The sequence below is a fragment of the Budorcas taxicolor genome, chromosome X, assembly GCF_023091745.1.
Source record: "Budorcas taxicolor isolate Tak-1 chromosome X, Takin1.1, whole genome shotgun sequence".
NCBI lineage: Eukaryota > Metazoa > Chordata > Mammalia > Artiodactyla > Bovidae > Budorcas > Budorcas taxicolor.
In genome coordinates, this window is record NC_068935.1 from 86622154 (window position 1) to 86640623 (window position 18470).

The window sequence follows — 18470 nt, forward strand, 5'->3', positions numbered from 1 at the left end:
GCTATTAAGTTTGTTTTCTGTGTCTATGAGTCTCCTTCTGTATCATGGGTTTTGTTTTTTCTTTTTAACAAATTGAAGGTTTGTGGGAAACTCAGCATTCAGCAAGTCTGTTGGCACCATTTTTGCAGTAGCATTTGCTCACTGCCTATCTCTGTGTCACATTACAGTAATTTTTGCAATATTTCAAATTTTTTCATTATTATTGTATTTGTTATGATGATCTATGATCAGTGATCTTTGATGTTACCAATAATCTGTGACTCTAGGATGACAAGCTTAAATGACAAATGTGTGTTCAAACTGCCCTACTTTCTGTCCCTCTCCCTCTCCTCAGGCCTCTCTTTCCCTGAGACATAATAATATTGAAATTATGCCACTTGATAAACTTAGAATTGCCTCAAAGTGTTCAAGTGACAGGAAGAGTCTCACACTTCAAATAAAAATCTAGAAATGATTACACTTAGTGAGGAAGGCACATCAGAAGTTGAGGCAAGCTGAAATGTAGATCTCTTGTAACCAGTTACTGAAGTTGTGAATGCAAAGGGAAAGTTCTTGAAAGAAATTAAAAGTGATGCTCCAGTGAACACATAAATGATAAGAAAGAGAAACAGCCTGACTGCTGATATGGAGAAGGTTTTAGTGGTTTGGATAGAGGATCAAACCACCCACAACATTCCCTTAAGCCAAAGCTTAAACCAGAGCAAGGCCGTAACTCTTTTCAGTCCTGTTAAGCCTGAGAGAGGTGAAGGAAGCTGCAGAAGAAAAGTCTGAATCTAGCAGAGGTTGGATCATGAGTGTTAACAAACACTGTCTCCAGAACATAAAAGCGCAAGTTGAAGTAACAAGTGCTAATGTAGAAGTGGCAGCAACTTATCCAGATCTAGTTAAAATAACTAATAAAGGTGGCTACACCAAACAACAGATTTCCACTGTAGATGCAACAGCGTTATATCAAAAGAAGATCCCACCTAGTACTTTCATTGTTAGAGAATTCAATGACTGACTTGAAAGTTTCTAAGGACAAGCTGGCTCTCTTTTAGGGGCTAATGCAACTGGTAACTTTAAGAAAGAAGACAATGCTCATTGAGCATTCTGAAAAATCCCAGGGCTCTTAGGAATTAGGGTAAATCTATTCTAACTGTCCTCTGTAAGGGGGCTTCCCTAGTGCCTCAGACAGTAAAGAATCTGCCTACAGTGCAAGTGACTTGGGTTCAACGCATAGGTTGAGAAGATCCCCTGAAGAAGGTAATGACAACCCAGGTTGAGAAGATCCCCTGAAGAAGGTAATGACAACCCACTCCAGTATACTTGACTGGAGAATCCCATGGCTAGCTAGTCCATCAGATTGCAAAGAATCAGGCACAACTGAGAGACTAGTAACACTTTCACTTTTTCACCATACTGTATCCCAAAAGTTAACAGATCTACTCTGTATTTGGGGTGCTGATCCTTAACAGGCTGGACGAGTCCATTCTATGGATGACATATTTCAAGTCTCTGAGGGTAACTAACCCATTCTTCTTTGATGGGGAGCTCAGAAACAAAAAGTCTGTCAAATCCATTCACTGTAAAGGTAGCTCAGACACTCAGAAGGCGGACAAGAACAAATTGTGGGCAGTGGGCTCAGACTCTCTGTCCCTTACTTATTGTGAAAGTTCTCTGCGTGGATCAAGGGTTCAGCAACTCTGAGTGACAGCAGAAATCATTCTGTTGGATCAGGATTTACTCCTTTTGAAGACTGAAGCATCCTCTTTTGTAGAAGGCACCTCAGGTGGTCTGTTGGTGGGGAATTCGAGAAACTGGCTTCAGGAAGTTGTCAGGTAAGGATAAGGGCTGAGGTTATAAATGAGAAGAAACGATGCCAGGGGAGTTGCATAACAGGTGGCTAAGATGTTGGGCACAGAGGAGGAAATGCAGGGATCGGGGTCAGGGGCTAAGAAACGAAGGAATGTCTGATGTTAAGGACTGTGAATGGTGATGACGTCAGGGTCAGTAGGGAGATAAAACATCGGGCCCTCGAGGGGGTATGAGCTCGGAGGACTAGAAGGTGAAAGGGGGCAGTAATTATGTCCTCAAGGAACCTAGAGAAAGACGTCAGAATCAATGAGGGAAATGACATCAAGGGTGGTAAGGGTGATGTCAGAGACGGAAACGGGTGTGAGAGCATAAGGGATGAAGATAGCTGGGCAGATGTGATGTTAGGTTGCATCATCACAAACCACTCCTTTTCCGGAATCGTGCTCAGCTCCTCCCTCCCTTCAAGCTGTTGTCCCTTCCTCCCGCCCCGCCTTACTGACGTTAGCCAATGAGCGCGCACGGCGGCACGCATGGCGGAAGTTCCGTGACGTAGCCACTCTGTACCCTTTATTAGCGTCTTGCCGCGCGGCAACCTCCCCAGTCTCGGCTCCTTCGTGGTGGCTCTCTTTTGAGTTATTGTTAGTTTGCAGGTAAGTAGCATATATTTTTGCGGAGCGGCTGTTCCTCGTCTCACTGACGTTTGATGCGCCGGTTGAGAGCGAGTTGCGCGAGTGAGAAGTAACGGCCTCTGACACATAGGCTTGGGCTTCACTGGATCGGGTGGGTTCCGTGCTTGGAGGTGACACTTTTTGGTTGGTGCGAGGCTGGCGCGCTATATTTGAGTGCAGGAAATGCCGGGAATGGCTGGCGGCGTGGGTGGCATCCGTGATCGTGCGACGGCGAAGGCGGATGGGGGGGAGGGGGCTCTTTTTGCATGTGACCGCCGCCATCTTGTTCAAGTGTCTTCTGGGCATGCGCAGGTGTACAAAATGACGGGCGTCGGGTAGGGGATATTGTGTGGGCACCGGCTCCGGAGGTTTCCGTCTTCTTGGTCTTTGTCTGTGCTTGGTTACCCCGTATTTTTTTTTTTTTTTTTGCTTGTTTTGTCTCCTCTGTTCTCTCTTCCTTCATCCTTTCTCACTTCTCCAGCCTCTTTCTCCCATCTCTACAGTTTCTCCTATTTTCCATATCCTCAACACAGGACTTGAATTTACTGCCATGTCTTCTGAAGAAGGGAAGCTCTTCGTGGGAGGGCTCAACTTCAACACTGATGAGCGGGCTCTGGAAGACCACTTCAGCAGCTTCGGACCTATTTCTGAGGGTGAGAAATGGGCCAGGTGCGTGATGGGGGGATTGTGGAAGAAAGTCTGGGTCCCATGCATTTCAGGAAACAGGAGAGAAAGGTTAGAACCCCAGGCCTTACCCTTTTCCTGCCTTTGTTCCCAGGCCTTAGACTGAAGAACCCAATAAGTTTCCATTGAGTTTTAGTGGAAGGAAGGTCCATTCTTAACACCGTTTACTACTTGTCCTCTTAGCTCTTTCCCCTGTCTTTCCCAGTGGTGGTCGTCAAGGACCGGGAGACTCAGCGATCCCGGGGTTTTGGCTTCATCACCTTCACCAATCCGGAGCATGCCTCAAATGCCATGAGAGCCATGAATGGAGAGGTGAGGTCTCCTGCCTGCATAGGGGCCCTGCGTCCATCTGTCACTTGGACCATTCTGTTTTTCCCTCTGTGTCTGCTTGGGGCAGCGCGGCCACCAAGCCCCGCAGTGCCCACTCACAGGAGCGTGACTGCCTTCTGTTCTAGGGGGTGGAGGGCAGCGGCAGACAGAGCCGGGCTGCCTGGGAGGCGACGACTGGTCCTGCATGAGGCCGAGAAGCCACCTGTGGATGGTTGACCTGCTCTGGGCTTAGGTAGTAGAGTCTGCAGACCTGCGGGCCTGGCCCGGAGAGGACCTCGTGAGTCTTCTGGGATGGACTCTGAAGCCTCAGACCAAGAGAGGTGTCTGTCTAGCCCTAATAGTCGGGCAGCTTAGAGGAGTGGGGAGGAGAATTCAACCTGAGTTCGGTCAAGATGTAAGTAGTAGCAGGGGAAACATGGTGGATTCAGGTAATTTTGTGGGATTCTGTAGCTCCAGATAAAACCATTTGGGTCAACGGAGCTTGTTCTGGAATATGGCACCCAGAACCTGGTGCCCAGCAGGAATTTCTGGGCTCTTTCGCCCACTTGCCCAGCCCACTCTTACCTCACCCCTGCCCTGTTTGACCACCAACCCATCCATCCTTGTGTCTCCCCACACCTAGTCTCTGGATGGTCGTCAGATCCGTGTAGACCACGCTGGCAAGTCAGCCCGGGGATCACGAGGGGGTACCTTTGGGAGCTATGAACGTGGTCGTGGCTACCCTAGAGGTAAGTTACTTGGTAAGTTTGATCATGGGGTACGGAGGAGAGTTGCCTATTAGCATTCTGTGTCTAGACAATTGCCATTCAGAATATTTTTTCCCTATTGTAGGTGGTGGGGACCAGGGCTATGGAAGTGGCAGGTACGACAATCGACCTGGAGCATATGGATTCGGATACGGATATGGATATGGAAGGTCCAGAGACTATGGTGGCAGGTGGGTAGCCAAGGGGTTAGGTATGCTGGTGCTTCTTCCTTCTCGCTAAGAACTCATCTTAGGGATTTATCTGGTGATCCGGTGGCTAAGACTGTGTACGCCCAATGTAGGGGACCTGGGATCAATCCCTGGTCAGGGCACTAGACTCGACATGCCACACCACATGCCACAACAAAGCTTGAAAATGCCGTGTGTAGCAACTAAGACCCAGCGCAGGGAAATGAATGAATAAACTTAAAAAAAAAATTTTTAACTCAGTTTTTTGCTCAAAAATATAAAAAGCTCAGTTGCTTGAGTATTCATACATACCTTGCTGTGGTGCTAATAGTGTTTGCAAATTGTAATGAAGTTATAAAGCAAGTATGAAGCAATATTCTGGGTTAAGTATAACATTGGTAAATAATTTGTTAGGTCATGTAATTGCAATGTGCAGTAGATGGTGACATGTTTATTGTACTGTTTTGATTATGTATGGTGGTAATATTTAATATGGTATACACCATGAGTGAGTTTTACTTGATACTCATGTTTAACTTATGGTATTTAGTAATACTGCAGAATATATAATACATTCCTGTGATACTACTATGTATGTTTTTTTCCCAGAAGCCAGGGTGGTTATGACCGCTACTCAGGGGGAAATTACAGGGACAATTATGACAACTGAGATAAGGTATGCACACCTAACGTAAGTGAGGCTTCTGTGTTGCCATTTAAGAGACCTCTGTCCACCAGTCTTACCCTGTTCCTCTCACTTTCTTCCTGTGTGTGCATACCTCAACAGGCCCACCTGACAACCATTCCTAGGCCTCTCTTGCTTTCAGGTGCCTGTTAAGGCCAGCCTGCTTTGATGGAAGTAGGGGTGGGGGGCCACCTGTCTTGTCTATAATCATCTACTCCTGTTGAGCATGTAAGAGATGGAGGGGTTTCCAGCCTTTCAGCATCCTCGTCAACCCCGGGAATTAAGCATGTTAGTATATTCCCCGGAGAAGGCAATGGCAACCCACTCCAGTACTCTTGCCTGTAAAATCCCACGGATGGAGGAGCCTGGTAGGCTGCAGTCCATGGGGTCGCACAGAGTCGGACACGACTGAGGTGACTTAGCAGTAGCAGCATATTCCCAACATCACAATTCTTCCCCTTCTTACTGTTCTCAGAAACACAAAGGAATAATCTGATCCAGGACCAGGACCACCTCTCCAAATGACTGTATTTATAAAGACTTTTGGAGCTGCACTGAAACATCTGTAATAGTTAAACCAACCTGGTTTTCTTTTTTTTTTTAATTGAGTTCCCAAGGTACCTTATTAAAGATCTTTCAGAAAGCTCCATGTTTGTTTTGTTTGTTTTAAAATTTTTCTCCCATTTAAAGACAAAGTCTGAAGATATTTGTAGAGTCTGAGTATTTCTTCCTTTTTTACCAGTTTTTTTTTTCTTTTTTTTTAGTTCCAACTCTTAGGATTATTCTGACAAGAAATGTGTGGCCAGATTCTTTTACTAATATGTATCTAGAAACATTTTTAAAAACTGTATACAATGTTGAATCCTGATTAGGAAGCAGTTTCCAACTGTTAAGAAATAAAGAGCATGATAACTCATAGATGTTTTTTACTCAAGATCTCTGCCTTGATTATATAGAAGTTTCTAAGAAATACTTGTGTATGTCATTTTTTTTAAACTGGAAGAAAAAAGTCCTGTTGTTTCATATAGTGTTTAGGATGTCCTTCACTGAATTGATTAAAAAGATGAAACCTGAAAACAAATCGATACTGAAGTGCTTTTTACTTGCTCAAATTAAGGTATAGAGGCTTACTACAAATTAAAAATAGGGGAAGGCCAAGAGGGAGATTATGAGAAAAGGATACAGTTAGGTGGGCAAGGACTGCCCAAAGGGTAGAGACCTTGAGTTCAAAGTTTGGTTGGGTTTGGGATTGCTTTGGGTATACATGCATCAGGCCTGTGGGAAGGGTGGGGAATCTCAGTGAAACTCCCTTGTGGCTGGAATTGGGTCTCTTGGTCCCATTGTGATGATCTCAGTGTCAGCTTTGGGAAGGCTGCTGGAGTTTTGATCTCCCTGTCTCCTCCGAGCATCTTAGGTGCCTGCCTTAGGAGATTGTACTGAGAATGGGACTAAATCCTGTCATAGTGGTCCCAACTGCTCCTCCTGAAATAATGGGGGTGGGCGCAGGTATAGTAAACTCATCTTGGTGTGAGATAGGACAAGCCTGATTTGAAAACAGGATTCTAGGAGCACAGCCTCTGGATTCTGATTCCAGGGTTCAAACCCAGGCTCTGCTGCTTTCTACTTATTTCAGTGGTGTTAATAAACAGCAATCCAAGCTGACACCACATGGGTCACTGTACTGTGAAAGTTGCAGTACTGATGACCTGTCTCCTACCTCCCAGCTAGCTGGGACAGTGCCAAGGACCATTTCTCTCAGCCATGGATTTGCTTTGCTGGGTGGATGGAGACTTGGGAACTTCTGAGACCTGTCTGGACCAGATAAAGGGGCCTTACAGCTACTCCTTACCAGTTGAATACTGGGCATTCTGTGCTGGGCTCCAGGAAGTTAAGGCAGTGGGATCTGGCAGGAGGCCCACTGTTACTGCCTAGGGTGGGGAGCACTTCTGCCCCCTAAGTCTCAGGAAGTATAGTGTCTTCCCAATGTGGCCTGAAACGGTCTGGTAACCACAAAGTTTCTACAACAGAATGATCCCCTAAGTGATGTAAAAACTATAAATAGCCTTTCCTGAGGTGCTCTGTAGGAGTGTTGGACTTCCCAGGTGGCCCTGGGTTGGGAAGATCCCCTTGAGGAAATGGCTACCCACTCCAGTATTGCCTGGAGAATCATGGACGGAGGAGTCTGGTGGGCTACAGTCCATAGGGTCGCAAAGAACCAGACACAACTGAGCACACACTTGGAGTAATCCAGTCTTGCCCAGCCTCTGATTTACTTGCTTTAAGGAAAGGGGCCTAGGAGACAAGTTTTCTTTGACACTGTATCACTCAACAATACAATTTATAGATGTGAGACTCAAAACCCTTATTAAAAGCTTATTAGTCCTCTTCAGTTTGACCAGAATCTCACTAGTGTGCATGTTTCCCAAGAACCCACTGAGGCTTGAACTCACATTTAAAGGTGCTTTGAGAACCTGTGAAGACCAGACCCTTGGTCTACAAGTATTTGTGTTTTCAAGCCCTGGATCATGCCTACCCTCTTTACAAATTTTGACAGAAACATTTTCACAGATATCCCACCCCCTGCCCATTTTGAAGTCCAGAAGAAATCCCAAACCTTTCCCCTCTCACCCCACATGGAAGTCACTGACCCTGCTTCCTAGCTTAGTTTTATGTGCCTCAGGTTCTATGTCTTCAAAGTGGGAATAGTACTATCGACCTCACTGAGTGGTACTGGAGGTGACATACTTAGAGAAGAGTAGGTCTGTGGTAATAACCCTACACCTTCCCTACATTCTGGTTTTGGGGGTGTAAGAAACTCAAAACACCTTTTATAGGGACTTCCCTGGTGGTCCAGAGGCTAAGACTCCCGGGGCCTGTGTTCCATCCCTGGTCAGTTCCGTTCATTCTTGTCCAACTCTTTGCAACCCCATGGACTGCAGAACACCAGGCTCCCCTGTCCATCACCAACTCCCAGTTTGCTCAAACTCTTGTCCATTGAGTTGGTGATGCCATCTAACCATCTCATCCACTGCCGTCCCCTTCTCATGCCCTCAATCTTTCCCAGCATCAGGATCTTTTCAAATGAGTCAGCTCTTTGCATCATGTAGCCAAAGTATTGGAGTTTCAGCTTCAACATCAGTCCTTCCAATGAACGCCCAGGACTGATCTTTAGAATGGACTGGTTGGATCTTCTTGCAGTCCAAGGGACTCTCAAGAGTCTTCTTCAACACCACAGTTCAAAAGCATCAATTCTGTGCTCAGCTTTCTTTATAGTCCAACTCTCACATCCATACATGACCACTGGAAAAACCATAGCTTTGACTAGACAGACCTTCATTGGCAAAGTAATGTCTCTCCCTTTTAATATGCTGTCTAGGTTGGTCATAACTTTCCTTCCAAGGAGTAAGCATCTTTTAATTTCATGGCTGCAGTCACCATCTGCAATGATTCTGGAGCCCCCAAAAATAAAAGCCTGCCACTGTTTCCACTGTTTCCCCATCTATTTGCCGTGAAGTAATGGGACCAGATGCCATGATTTTAGTTTTCTGAATGTTAAGCTTTAAGCCAACTTTTTCACTCTCCTCTTTCACTTTCATCAAGAGGCTCTTTAGTTCTTCAATTTCTGCCATAAGGATGGTGTCATCTGCATATCTGAGGTTATTGGTATTTCTCCTGGCAATCTTGTGCTTGCTTGTGCTTCATCCAGCCCAGCGTTTCTCATGATGTACTTTGCTTATAAGTTAAATAAGTAGGGTGACTATATACAGCCTTGACGTACTCCTTTGCCTATTTGGAACCAGTCTGTTGTTCCATGTCCAGTTCTAACTGTTGCTTCCTGACCTGCATACAGATTTCTCAAGATGCAGGTCAGGTGGTCTGGTATTCCCATCTCTGTCAGAGTTTTCCACAGTTTGTTGTGATCCACACAGTCAAAGACTTTGGCATAGTCAATAAAGCAGTAATAGATATTTTTCTGGAACTCTCTTGCTTTTTCTATGACCCAGCAGATGTTAGCAATTTGATCTCTATTTCCTCTGCCTTTTCTAAAACCAGCTTGAACATCTGGAAGTTCATGGTTCACATATTGCTGAAGCCTGGCTTGGAGAATTTTGAGCATTACTAGCGTGTGAGATGAGGGCAAATGTGTGGTAGTTTGAACATTCTTTGGCATTGCCTTTCTTTGGGATTGGAATGAAAACTGACCTTTTCCAGTCCTGTGGCCACTGCTGAGTTTTCCAAATTTGCTGGCATATTGAGTGCAGCACTTTCACAGCATTATCTTTTAGGATTTAAAATAGCTCAACTGGAATTCCATCACCTCCACTAGCTTTGTTCATAGTGATGCTTCCTAAGGCCCACTTGACTTCACGTTCCAGGATGTCTGGCTCTAGGTGAGTGATCCCACCAATGAAGATCTTTTTTGTACAGTTCTTCTGTGTATTCTTGCCACCTCTTCTTAATATCTTCTGCTTCTGTTACATCCATACCATTTCTGCCCTTTATTGAGCCCATCTTTGCATGAAATGTTCCCTTGGTATCTCTAATTTTCTTGAAGAGATCTCTAGTCTTTCCCATTCTATTGTTTTCCTCTATTTCTTTGCACTGATCACTGAGGAAGGCTTTCTTATCTCTCCTTGCTATTCTTTGGAACTCTGCATTCAAATGGGTATATCTCATTTGAATCCACATGCTAAACTAAAGATTCCACGTGCTGCAAGTAAGACCTGGGGCAGTCGAATACTTTTAAAAAGGTTTTTAAAATAAGTTGCTATAAATACTTAAGGTATGTTAGAAAGCATATTGATTAGATAACTGGGCAGTGTTCCTCCCTCCTGCTTTTAGAGACAAAACACGCACAGTTCCTGCATATTTGCATTCCTCTTCTACCTCCTGCACTTCTCCAGGCTAAGGAGCCATGATCCCTTATAATCAAAGTGCCCAGAGATCTAAAAAACAGGAGCTTTTTTTTCTCAAAATTTGTGACAAGATCTGAAGGTTTTCATAATCTTTGTTTTTCCCATTCAGTGTGAATATGCATACAGTATACTGCAGAAATACTAGCTTTTGGTTATGGAGAACTACAGTAGAGTCTATGGGATGTGGATTTTAATAATATACCAATGAAAGCACAACGTTAAGGCTTCTAAATTGAAAACAGTCTGTAGCATGTTCTGCATAAAGATTTCTAATATGCTCTTCTAAATTCAATTTCAAGCTTCCTTAAAGTAAAACTCAGGAAGTTTTCTTTACTCTTTCTACTTAATAGTTGTTCAAGCACAGAACTTGCAGTCTCTATTTTAAACTTTGCGTCTAAAAAGTACATTTTGCATTAAAAAAGTACATTTTGGAGGGGGGGAATACAGTGCAGCCATTTGTCTTAAATATTTAAGTGGAAGAAAGTTTTAATGAATTAAATGTGCAAAATGCCCTCATGTTTCCTAGTTTGTTGTATTTTAACAAAGACCGTTGGCTTCAAACCACTCAAATGCTTATGGATCCTTCAGTTTAGAAAATGCAGTGTGTTTAAAATTGTGGAAACTGGGTGATAGGTACGTGGAAGTACATTAAATCAATGCATTGTGAGTTTGAGATTTTCCATAATAAAAAGTTCAAAAGAAAACTGAGTGGTGTGGTTTGTAAGACCTTCACATTGGTGTGGGAAGTGGATGACTTTTAGTCATCTATTTAGTTAGCTATTTTCTGTTGGCCTGCCCTGTTCCCCAAACCCTTCTGAATAGTTAGTCATCTCTATTCCAAGGGCCTCAAGAAACCCTGAAATGCTAGCTTCTATTTCTTTACATCTGACATTAATATTTTCCAGATACCAGTCCTAGGGCGTTCCCTGGTAGTCCATTGGGCTCTGCACTTACTTAAGGTAAAGTAAGGGCTCTGCACTTCCACTGCAGGGGGCACAGATTTGATCCCTCATTGGAGAACTAAGATCCTGCATGCCATGCAGCACAGCCAAAAAAAGCAAAAAACACAAGATACCGGTCCTGGAACCCCTTCCTGCTCCCCTTCCCCAATCCCAGCCCTCAGGACCCCTCTGGCTTCTCTTGGTGGGTGGACCATTCCTTTGCCTAGCACCACAGGTTCTTCCTGCCTTCTTTCAAAACCAAGGACCTCTTAGAAACCTGTCTTCTCAGTGGAAAGATGGGGATTATCCCCAATGAATGAGTCCAGACATGGGAAACACCTACCAGTGTCTGGTAGTTAGGTATAGTCAGTAAATTTTGGCAAGTGTTTATTATGTGTGCCAGATACTAATTGTAGGAACACAGCAACAGCTATGACAAATTTCTTTGCTTAGGAATCACATATTAGGGCCTATGGATAATAAAGTAATAAATTGGTATGTGATGTAATGTTATAAAGTGGCTAGTGTTGAGAATAAAGCAGAGGGAATGAAGAGTGATGGGGTCTTACACAAGATGTTTTAGGGAAGGTGACTCAGAGGAAGTGACCTTACATTAGAGACAAAATTGGAGAATGGTAGGGGAATGGTTCTGCATGGCACTCTGACTGCATAGCAAGTCTCCACATAGGCCACGTAGGCAAGCTCATCTAAGTATTGGCAGAACGCCCTGTGATCCTCGGAACACAGAGCACAAGAGGCTACAAGGCCATTTCTCACTAACCTTGCTGTCTACCAAGGAGGCTGCCATGAGACGGTTTCTCCTCTTCCAAGGTTCTGATGAGGTATGAGGCTTTCTGTTCTTTCTCTCCCCTGATTTAAGGTTATAGAACTGCTTAGCATGCACTAACTTCTTGGCACCACAATGTCCTACACTCATGCTGCAGTCATCTGGCCCCTTTTTTGTTTCTGTGTTACCCTGTACAAGGGACATGAGCTGGCATCTGTGGCTCTTCTCGCTTCTGCTATCTATGTAAGTAGCAAACATCTGAATTGAATAAGGACACATTTCCTTACCAGCCAAATATCTCAGCCTTGCCTTTTCTTGGCATCTGGAAGAGAACTAGAGGCAGAAGGAAAAAGCAAGCACACACAAAGGCCCTGAGGTGGGAGCTTGCTTGGTGTGTGTGAGGAACAGCAAGAAGGTCAATGCAGCCGTAACAGAGTGAGCAAGGGGGCAAGTGGCAGGAGGTGAGTTCTGAGAGGTGATAGAGCCTGGTCCTATAGGGCCACCTTGGCCACAGGGAGGACTTTGACTTTTTCTCTGAGAGAGATGGAGCACGGGTCTGAGCAGAGCAGGGCCGTGGGCTGCCTTGGATTGTAACAAGGATCTGACTACTGGGAGGACAGGCTTGGGGAAGAAAGCAAGGGTGAAAGCAGTGAGGAGGCCACCACAGTAGTCCAAGCCAGCAATGGTGGTGGCAGCAGTGGACATGGAGAGGAGAGGTTAGATTCTGGATATGTTTTGAAAGTAGAACTGACAGAACTTGCTGAGAGATCAAACAAAGGGGGTGGGATGAGAGAAAGCAATTGTTATGAATCCACGCTGGAGGACGTCACACAAAGTAACTTGGGAATTGGTGTTAGTGTAGTGGTTAAGAGCAAGGATTGTGGAGCCAGGTGGCCTGGGTGTAAATCAAACTCCATCACTTACTGGCTATGCTGTCTTGGGCAGGTTACTTCATCTTTTTGCCTCCATTTCCTGATCTGTGACGTGATAATAATAGTACCAACTTCAGAGGGTTGTTGTATAAAATATTTGAAACAGTGTCTGGCACAAAGTGCTTGCTATCAGTAATATTAGTGTAGGATGAGTGGAAGTGTTTGCATGCACAGAAGAGAGTGTTCTAGATCTCAGAAACAATTTGTACAATTTTAAATTGAGAAAGCAAGGGTAACTGGAGCACAACCAGATAAGAGTGAGAGCAACACAGGATAAAGTTGGGGAGGAGGCCTAAGAGGTCAGCTTCTCACAGCAGTTGGAAGTTGTTGTAGATTTCATGGCTGATCTACCAGTGCAGAAGATCAGAAGAGAGACAGGAGTAGAAACTGATTTGGGACTTAGTATGGGGGTGGGGGTAGGGAGGCATACAGAGAAGTAGAGAGGGATGGGATGCTGTTGTCAACACTGCTGGCTGGTTACCGGCGGGGTGGTGCTTTCTAGTATCCTGGATAAGAAACTTAGTCCAGTTCTACTTCCTGCCTGCTTCCAAATGCTAGCTCTAATGTTTTCTACACTTGTGGCCATGGGCAGTAAATCCATCCAAGGGTTCACTTTCCTCATCTTCAGAGTGGGGCCAAATGTTGCACCTCATTAGGGCTGTTGTGACAGTTCTATAAGATGGATGCTGTAAGAGCTTGGTAAATGCAGACTGTCACCAAAACCAAGCAAGAATAGCTTAATATTCGAAAAGCAACCTGATGTAGGTCAGTGTATTAACAGAAAAAAAAGTGGGACAAATCAATGGCTGTGCCCATGTAGCTCTATCACCTGAGACTGAGGTACCAAATCCAGGGTCCAGGCTTGCTCAGGCCCCCAGTCTGGCCCTGAATCACCACTGGGTAAAGGGAATTGAGATCATAAGAGCAGAGTGACTCCAGTTCTAACCCCGTAAAGTGATTTCTCCTCTGAATCAGTCACTGCCTGGCCTCACTGGCTTTATCCACACATTTGTTGTCTAGAGCTTCATGTATCGGGCTGCTTTTTCATTCAGGTTCCAGCTTAACTTTTTTGGTCATTTTATTTTTAAAATTTTATTGAAGTGTAGTTGATTTACAGTGTTGTGACCAGCTTAAATTTATTTCTCACTCCTTCCTCCTTCCCCCACCGCTCAGTAATGCTAACCAAAAGTGAAAAGTGAAGTTACTCAGTTGTGTCCGTCTCTTTGCGACGCCATGGACTGTAGCCTACCAGGCTCCTCTGTCCATGGGATTCTCCAGGCAAGTATACTGGAGTAGGTTGCCATTTCCTTCTCCAGGAGATCTTCATGACCCAGGGATTGAACCCAGGTCTCTGGCATGGTAGGCAGACGCTTTACCGTCTGAGCCACCAGGGAAGCACTAACCAAGCTTCTATTTTAATGATAGTAAAAACCAGTTTGAAAAATGATCTTATTTATCACTTATCTTTCTAGCTAGAATGGCAGCTCCATGAGAGTGGAGCCCAGTTATCTGAGTTACTGCTGTTTTTCCAGTGGCTGGCACCTAGTAGGGGCTTGATAATTATTTGTTGGAAAACTGGCTATTGCAATTTGCTGGAGGCTGCTCAAGTGGTCTGTGAGACTTTTCCCAAATGTAGGAATCTGGTTTCTGACTCAGGCATTGGGGAGTTATCACCATTAAGACTTTGGTGATTGTGAGAATTTTGGCTTCAGAGGCAAATATTTTCCCATCAGGAAATGGTCAAATTTAAATTATGATCTTGTGTCCCAACCCCCACTTGTCCAATTTAGGAAGAAACCTCAGGGATGAGATAGAGTTCTTACTGTACTCGGGGTCTACATGTTACACGTCATCTCCATGGTCTTCCTATTTCATTCTCTGGCTTTGATTCTCAGCACACTCTTGTCACCCCCCAGCCATCTAGGCTTTCCCTCAAATCATGCTTCTGTTAGTTCCTGAGGATGAGGCCCAACTCCAGGTTTCATCTCAGCCTGTGTAATGAGAAGCCGGCACAACCAGTGTCGTCCAGTGCTCGCCTTTGCAGTTCTAAACTCTGGGGGCCAAATAGGCAGGAGGCACATGAAGAAAGGAGTCCAAAAAAGACATGGCCCCTGCTTGTTTCTGCCATTACTTAAGTTACTATTGTGATGTGGTGTCACCTTCAAACAACCTGGCTTACCTGTCTTTTCTGTCAAACTGTTTTTGTTTATTCTTTCAGCTAGGACCCTCAACTGTCACTCTGACAGTGAAATAGCTCCAGATTCTGTTAGAGTGGGTGGGACTTGTGGTCCACCCTGGACTTGAGCTTTTTTAAATGCCATGATTGTAACCAAGGTCACTTACAACCTCCAGAAGCTGCTCCTGGTGACTTGATACCCCCAGGCCCTAGATCATTCTTTCCCTACCCACTGACCTGCCTGCCATTCATGTACGTAAATTATGCCCCTTTCTCTCCAAGCCCCCAACAAACTGAAAGTGCCTTCTATTACCAGCTTGTTGTTCAAAACCCAATTTAAAAATTAATTAATTTATTTATGGCTGCGTTGGGTCTTCGTTGCTGCACAGGCTTTCTCTAGTTGCAGCAAGTGGGGGCTACTCTCTATTTGCAGTGTGTGGGCTTCTCACTGTGGTGGCTTCTCTTGTGGAGCTCAGGTTCTAGGGCATGTGGGCTCAGCAGTTGCGGCACATGGACTTATTTGCTCCACAGCACGTGGAATCTTCCCAGACCAGGGATCAAATCCATGTCCCCTGAATTGACAGGTAGATTCTTATCCACTATACCACCAGGGAAGCCCCTCAAAACCAAAACCAATTTTTAATCTAGTACATGCATGCTCAGTCACTTCAGTCGTGTCTGACTCTGCAACCCTATGGATTGTAGCCCACCAGGCTCCTCTGTCCATGGAGTTTTCCAGGCAAGAATACTGGAGTGGGTTGCCATGCCCTCCTCCAGGGGATTGTACCCACTCAGGGATTGAACTCACTCCTCCTGTGTCACAGCCAGATTCTTTACTGCTGAGCCACCAGTGAAGCCCCTTTTTATCTAGTATCAGTGTGTAAATGTTTAAAAACAAAAGTTGAAAAAATGCAGAGCAGATAAATACAAGAGGTAATCAGGGTCATTCTAATTCTTGTTATTTTTGCATCAGATTTACCTCTGGCAGATGGATCTGTTTATTGGGAAAAGTTTTTTAAAACAACTTTTAAATATAGTCAACATTCTGTGGATATATTCTCTATTCCAGATGCTTATCTAAGCTTTACAAATATTAACTCATTTAGTCCTCTCACTAACTCTATGAGGCAGTTTTTATTTTCAGATAAGGAGACTGAGTCACATAGAGGTTAAGCCCAAGATCACATAGTTGTCAGAGACTGTGGCGGTGGCCAGATTGTAGTGCCTTCTGAAAAGTACTGTACTACTTCCTGGAATGACAGCAAATGTTCTCACAACAGGTGTCCTTATAAACATGTTTTACACATAAATAGCTAATTTATAACAACCCTGTCATTAAAGTGGTTTTATCTAGTATCAGGAATGAAGTTCTAAAATAATTTATGAAATTTTAACATGAATTGTAAAAGCAACAAGAACAAAACAATTCTGGCAGGGAGACAGTAGATCTCCTTGCTATCCCTGACTCTCCTGTGATTTCTTCCTACAGCGTTTCTACGGAAGCTGAATGGTGGGACAAAGGTGTGGAGTTCTGTCTAGGGAGGGTCAAGGAGAATAGGAAAGGCATTGGTTGTATCATCCTTTATGGCAAAAAAAAAAAAAAAAACTGGCAGGGGTGTCTGTGGGGGATGGGTTCCAGGACCTACATGGATAATAAAATCCATAGATGCTCAAGTCCCATAATTGGTCTTCTGTATCCACAGTTATGCATCTATGGATTCAACCAAGCAGAGATGACATAATACTGTAATATTTCTTGAAAAAAAATCCACATATAAGTGGGCCCACACAGTTCAAACCTGTTTTGTTCAAGGGCCAACTGTAAACCCAATGCTGGCCACAAATAGTGGTCTGGTGCAACAAAATGTCACCCTTGGTCTTTGGGTTTCCTCGGCTGTAAAATAGGGATAGTAAAGGGACCCACAACATTCCGTTATTAGGATTAAGTGGATTAATACATATAAATCACCTTAAACAGTATCTAGCATGTCCAATAAATGTTAGTGGTTACACATTTGTGCAGCAAAATAGTTTATTATTTAGCAACCATGAAACAAAGTGGTGTTCAACATCTTGAAAAGAACACAGATAGCTTAGTTACATGGACAAGGGAGGTTGTTATAACACAAAGGGCAAGACGTTTTTGGCTCTGTCTCATTTAACGTTTGGAGAAGGCACTGGCAACCCACTCCAGTACTCTTGCCTGGAAAATCCCATGGACAGAGGAGTCTGGTAGGCTGCAGTCCATGGGGTCACACAGAGTCGGACACGACTGAAGTGACTTAGCAGCAGCAGCAGCAGCATTTAAGGTTGCTTTAAAAAATACTGTTCAGATTATTGTATTATATAAATAGTGTGAAAATAACACTACTTTTATAACAAACAATAATCTGAACAACATTTCTGAGAACTGTATCAGTTAAGATCTGTTAAGCCCTTACATAGGCTTGCTCCTTGGAAGAAAAGCTATGACAAACCTAGAGAGCATATTAAATAGCAGAGACATTACTTTGCATACAAAGGTCCATCTAGTCAAAGCTATGGTTTTTCCAGTAGTCATGTGTGGCTGTGAGAGTTGGACCATAAAGAAGACTGAGCGCCAAAGAATTGATGCTTTTGAACTGCGGTGCTGCGGAAGACTCTTGAGAGTCCCTTGGACTGCAAGGAGATCAAACCAGTCAACCCTAAAGGAAATCAACCCTGAATATTCATTGGAAGGACTGATGCTGAAGCTGAAGCTCCAATACTTTGGCCACCTGGTGTGATGAGCCAACTCACTAGAAAAGAGGCTAATGCTGGGAAAGATTGAAGGCAGGAGGAGAAGCAGACAACAGAGGAGGAGATGGTTGGATGGCATCACTGACTCGATAGACATAAGCTTGAGCAAGCTCTAGGAGATAGCAAAGGACAGGGAAGCCTGAAGTGCTGCAGTCCATAGAGTCTCAAAGAGTTGGACATGACTGAGCTACTGAACAACAACAGGAAGCTACTAAACATTGTAGTCCAACTCCATACACTGTACAACCTGATCACGTTAAGATGAATACAGATGCAACTTCCTGTTGCAGTTGAAATAAAGATGATTCAGATGGCCTCCTGGGATCCAAACCCCAAAGCGTGTAGTACATAATTATGTCTCCCATCTCTAGAGATGTCCAGACCAAGCTTCCTGGGAGTATCCAAGCCCACCCCGCCACTCCATCACAGACACACAGGAAGTACTCTTCTTACTCTGGGCATGTCTGAAGGCCCATCAGTCACCTAAGAATTGGAGAACTTTCTAGGGGCCTCTGCATGTGTGACAATTTTTTATTCTGCACTTCTAATCTTACTTGGTGAAGCTTGTACTGCTGAAAAGCAGCTTATGCCACTCTTTTCAAAAGAAAGTCTTTTTTTAAAGTAGTATTTCCGATTTTTAATGGGTAATTCACATACTCGCCCTGTCCCGGTCCTCCCTGGACGTTGTTCTTGTGTACCTAAATGCCATTAGGGACTGGGGGTGAATAGACCTTAAAAGGGCGGAGCCTCCATCCTTGTGCCAAAAGCGCCTCTTCCTTAACGCGCCTGCGTGATTTCTCCCACGCCCTGGGGAGGATTCCTATCGACTTGCTCCGCGCTCG

General features: G+C 44.4%; 1 protein-coding gene across 6 annotated transcripts; it reads left to right on the plus strand.

Moving 5' to 3' along the window:
• The first annotated feature begins 2341 nt into the window (after window positions 1–2341).
• On the plus strand, window positions 2342–6165 carry RBM3 (RNA binding motif protein 3). Of its 6 annotated transcripts, none has more exons than XM_052663166.1 (7): window positions 2342–2447; window positions 2999–3118; window positions 3355–3461; window positions 4102–4207; window positions 4311–4416; window positions 5023–5089; window positions 5863–6165. In XM_052663166.1, exons 2-6 carry the CDS (start codon window positions 3016–3018, stop codon window positions 5081–5083), a joined length of 483 nt encoding a protein of 160 aa, XP_052519126.1. In that variant the 5' UTR covers window positions 2342–2447; window positions 2999–3015; the 3' UTR covers window positions 5084–5089; window positions 5863–6165. The 6 variants fall into 6 exon arrangements, with proteins under 6 accessions (XP_052519126.1, XP_052519129.1, XP_052519128.1 ...); XM_052663169.1 differs by having other exon boundaries at window positions 5026–5089; XM_052663168.1 differs by lacking the exon at window positions 5863–6165 and adding an exon at window positions 5574–5848 and having other exon boundaries at window positions 5026–5089.
• Window positions 6166–18470: the final 12305 nt, after the last annotated feature.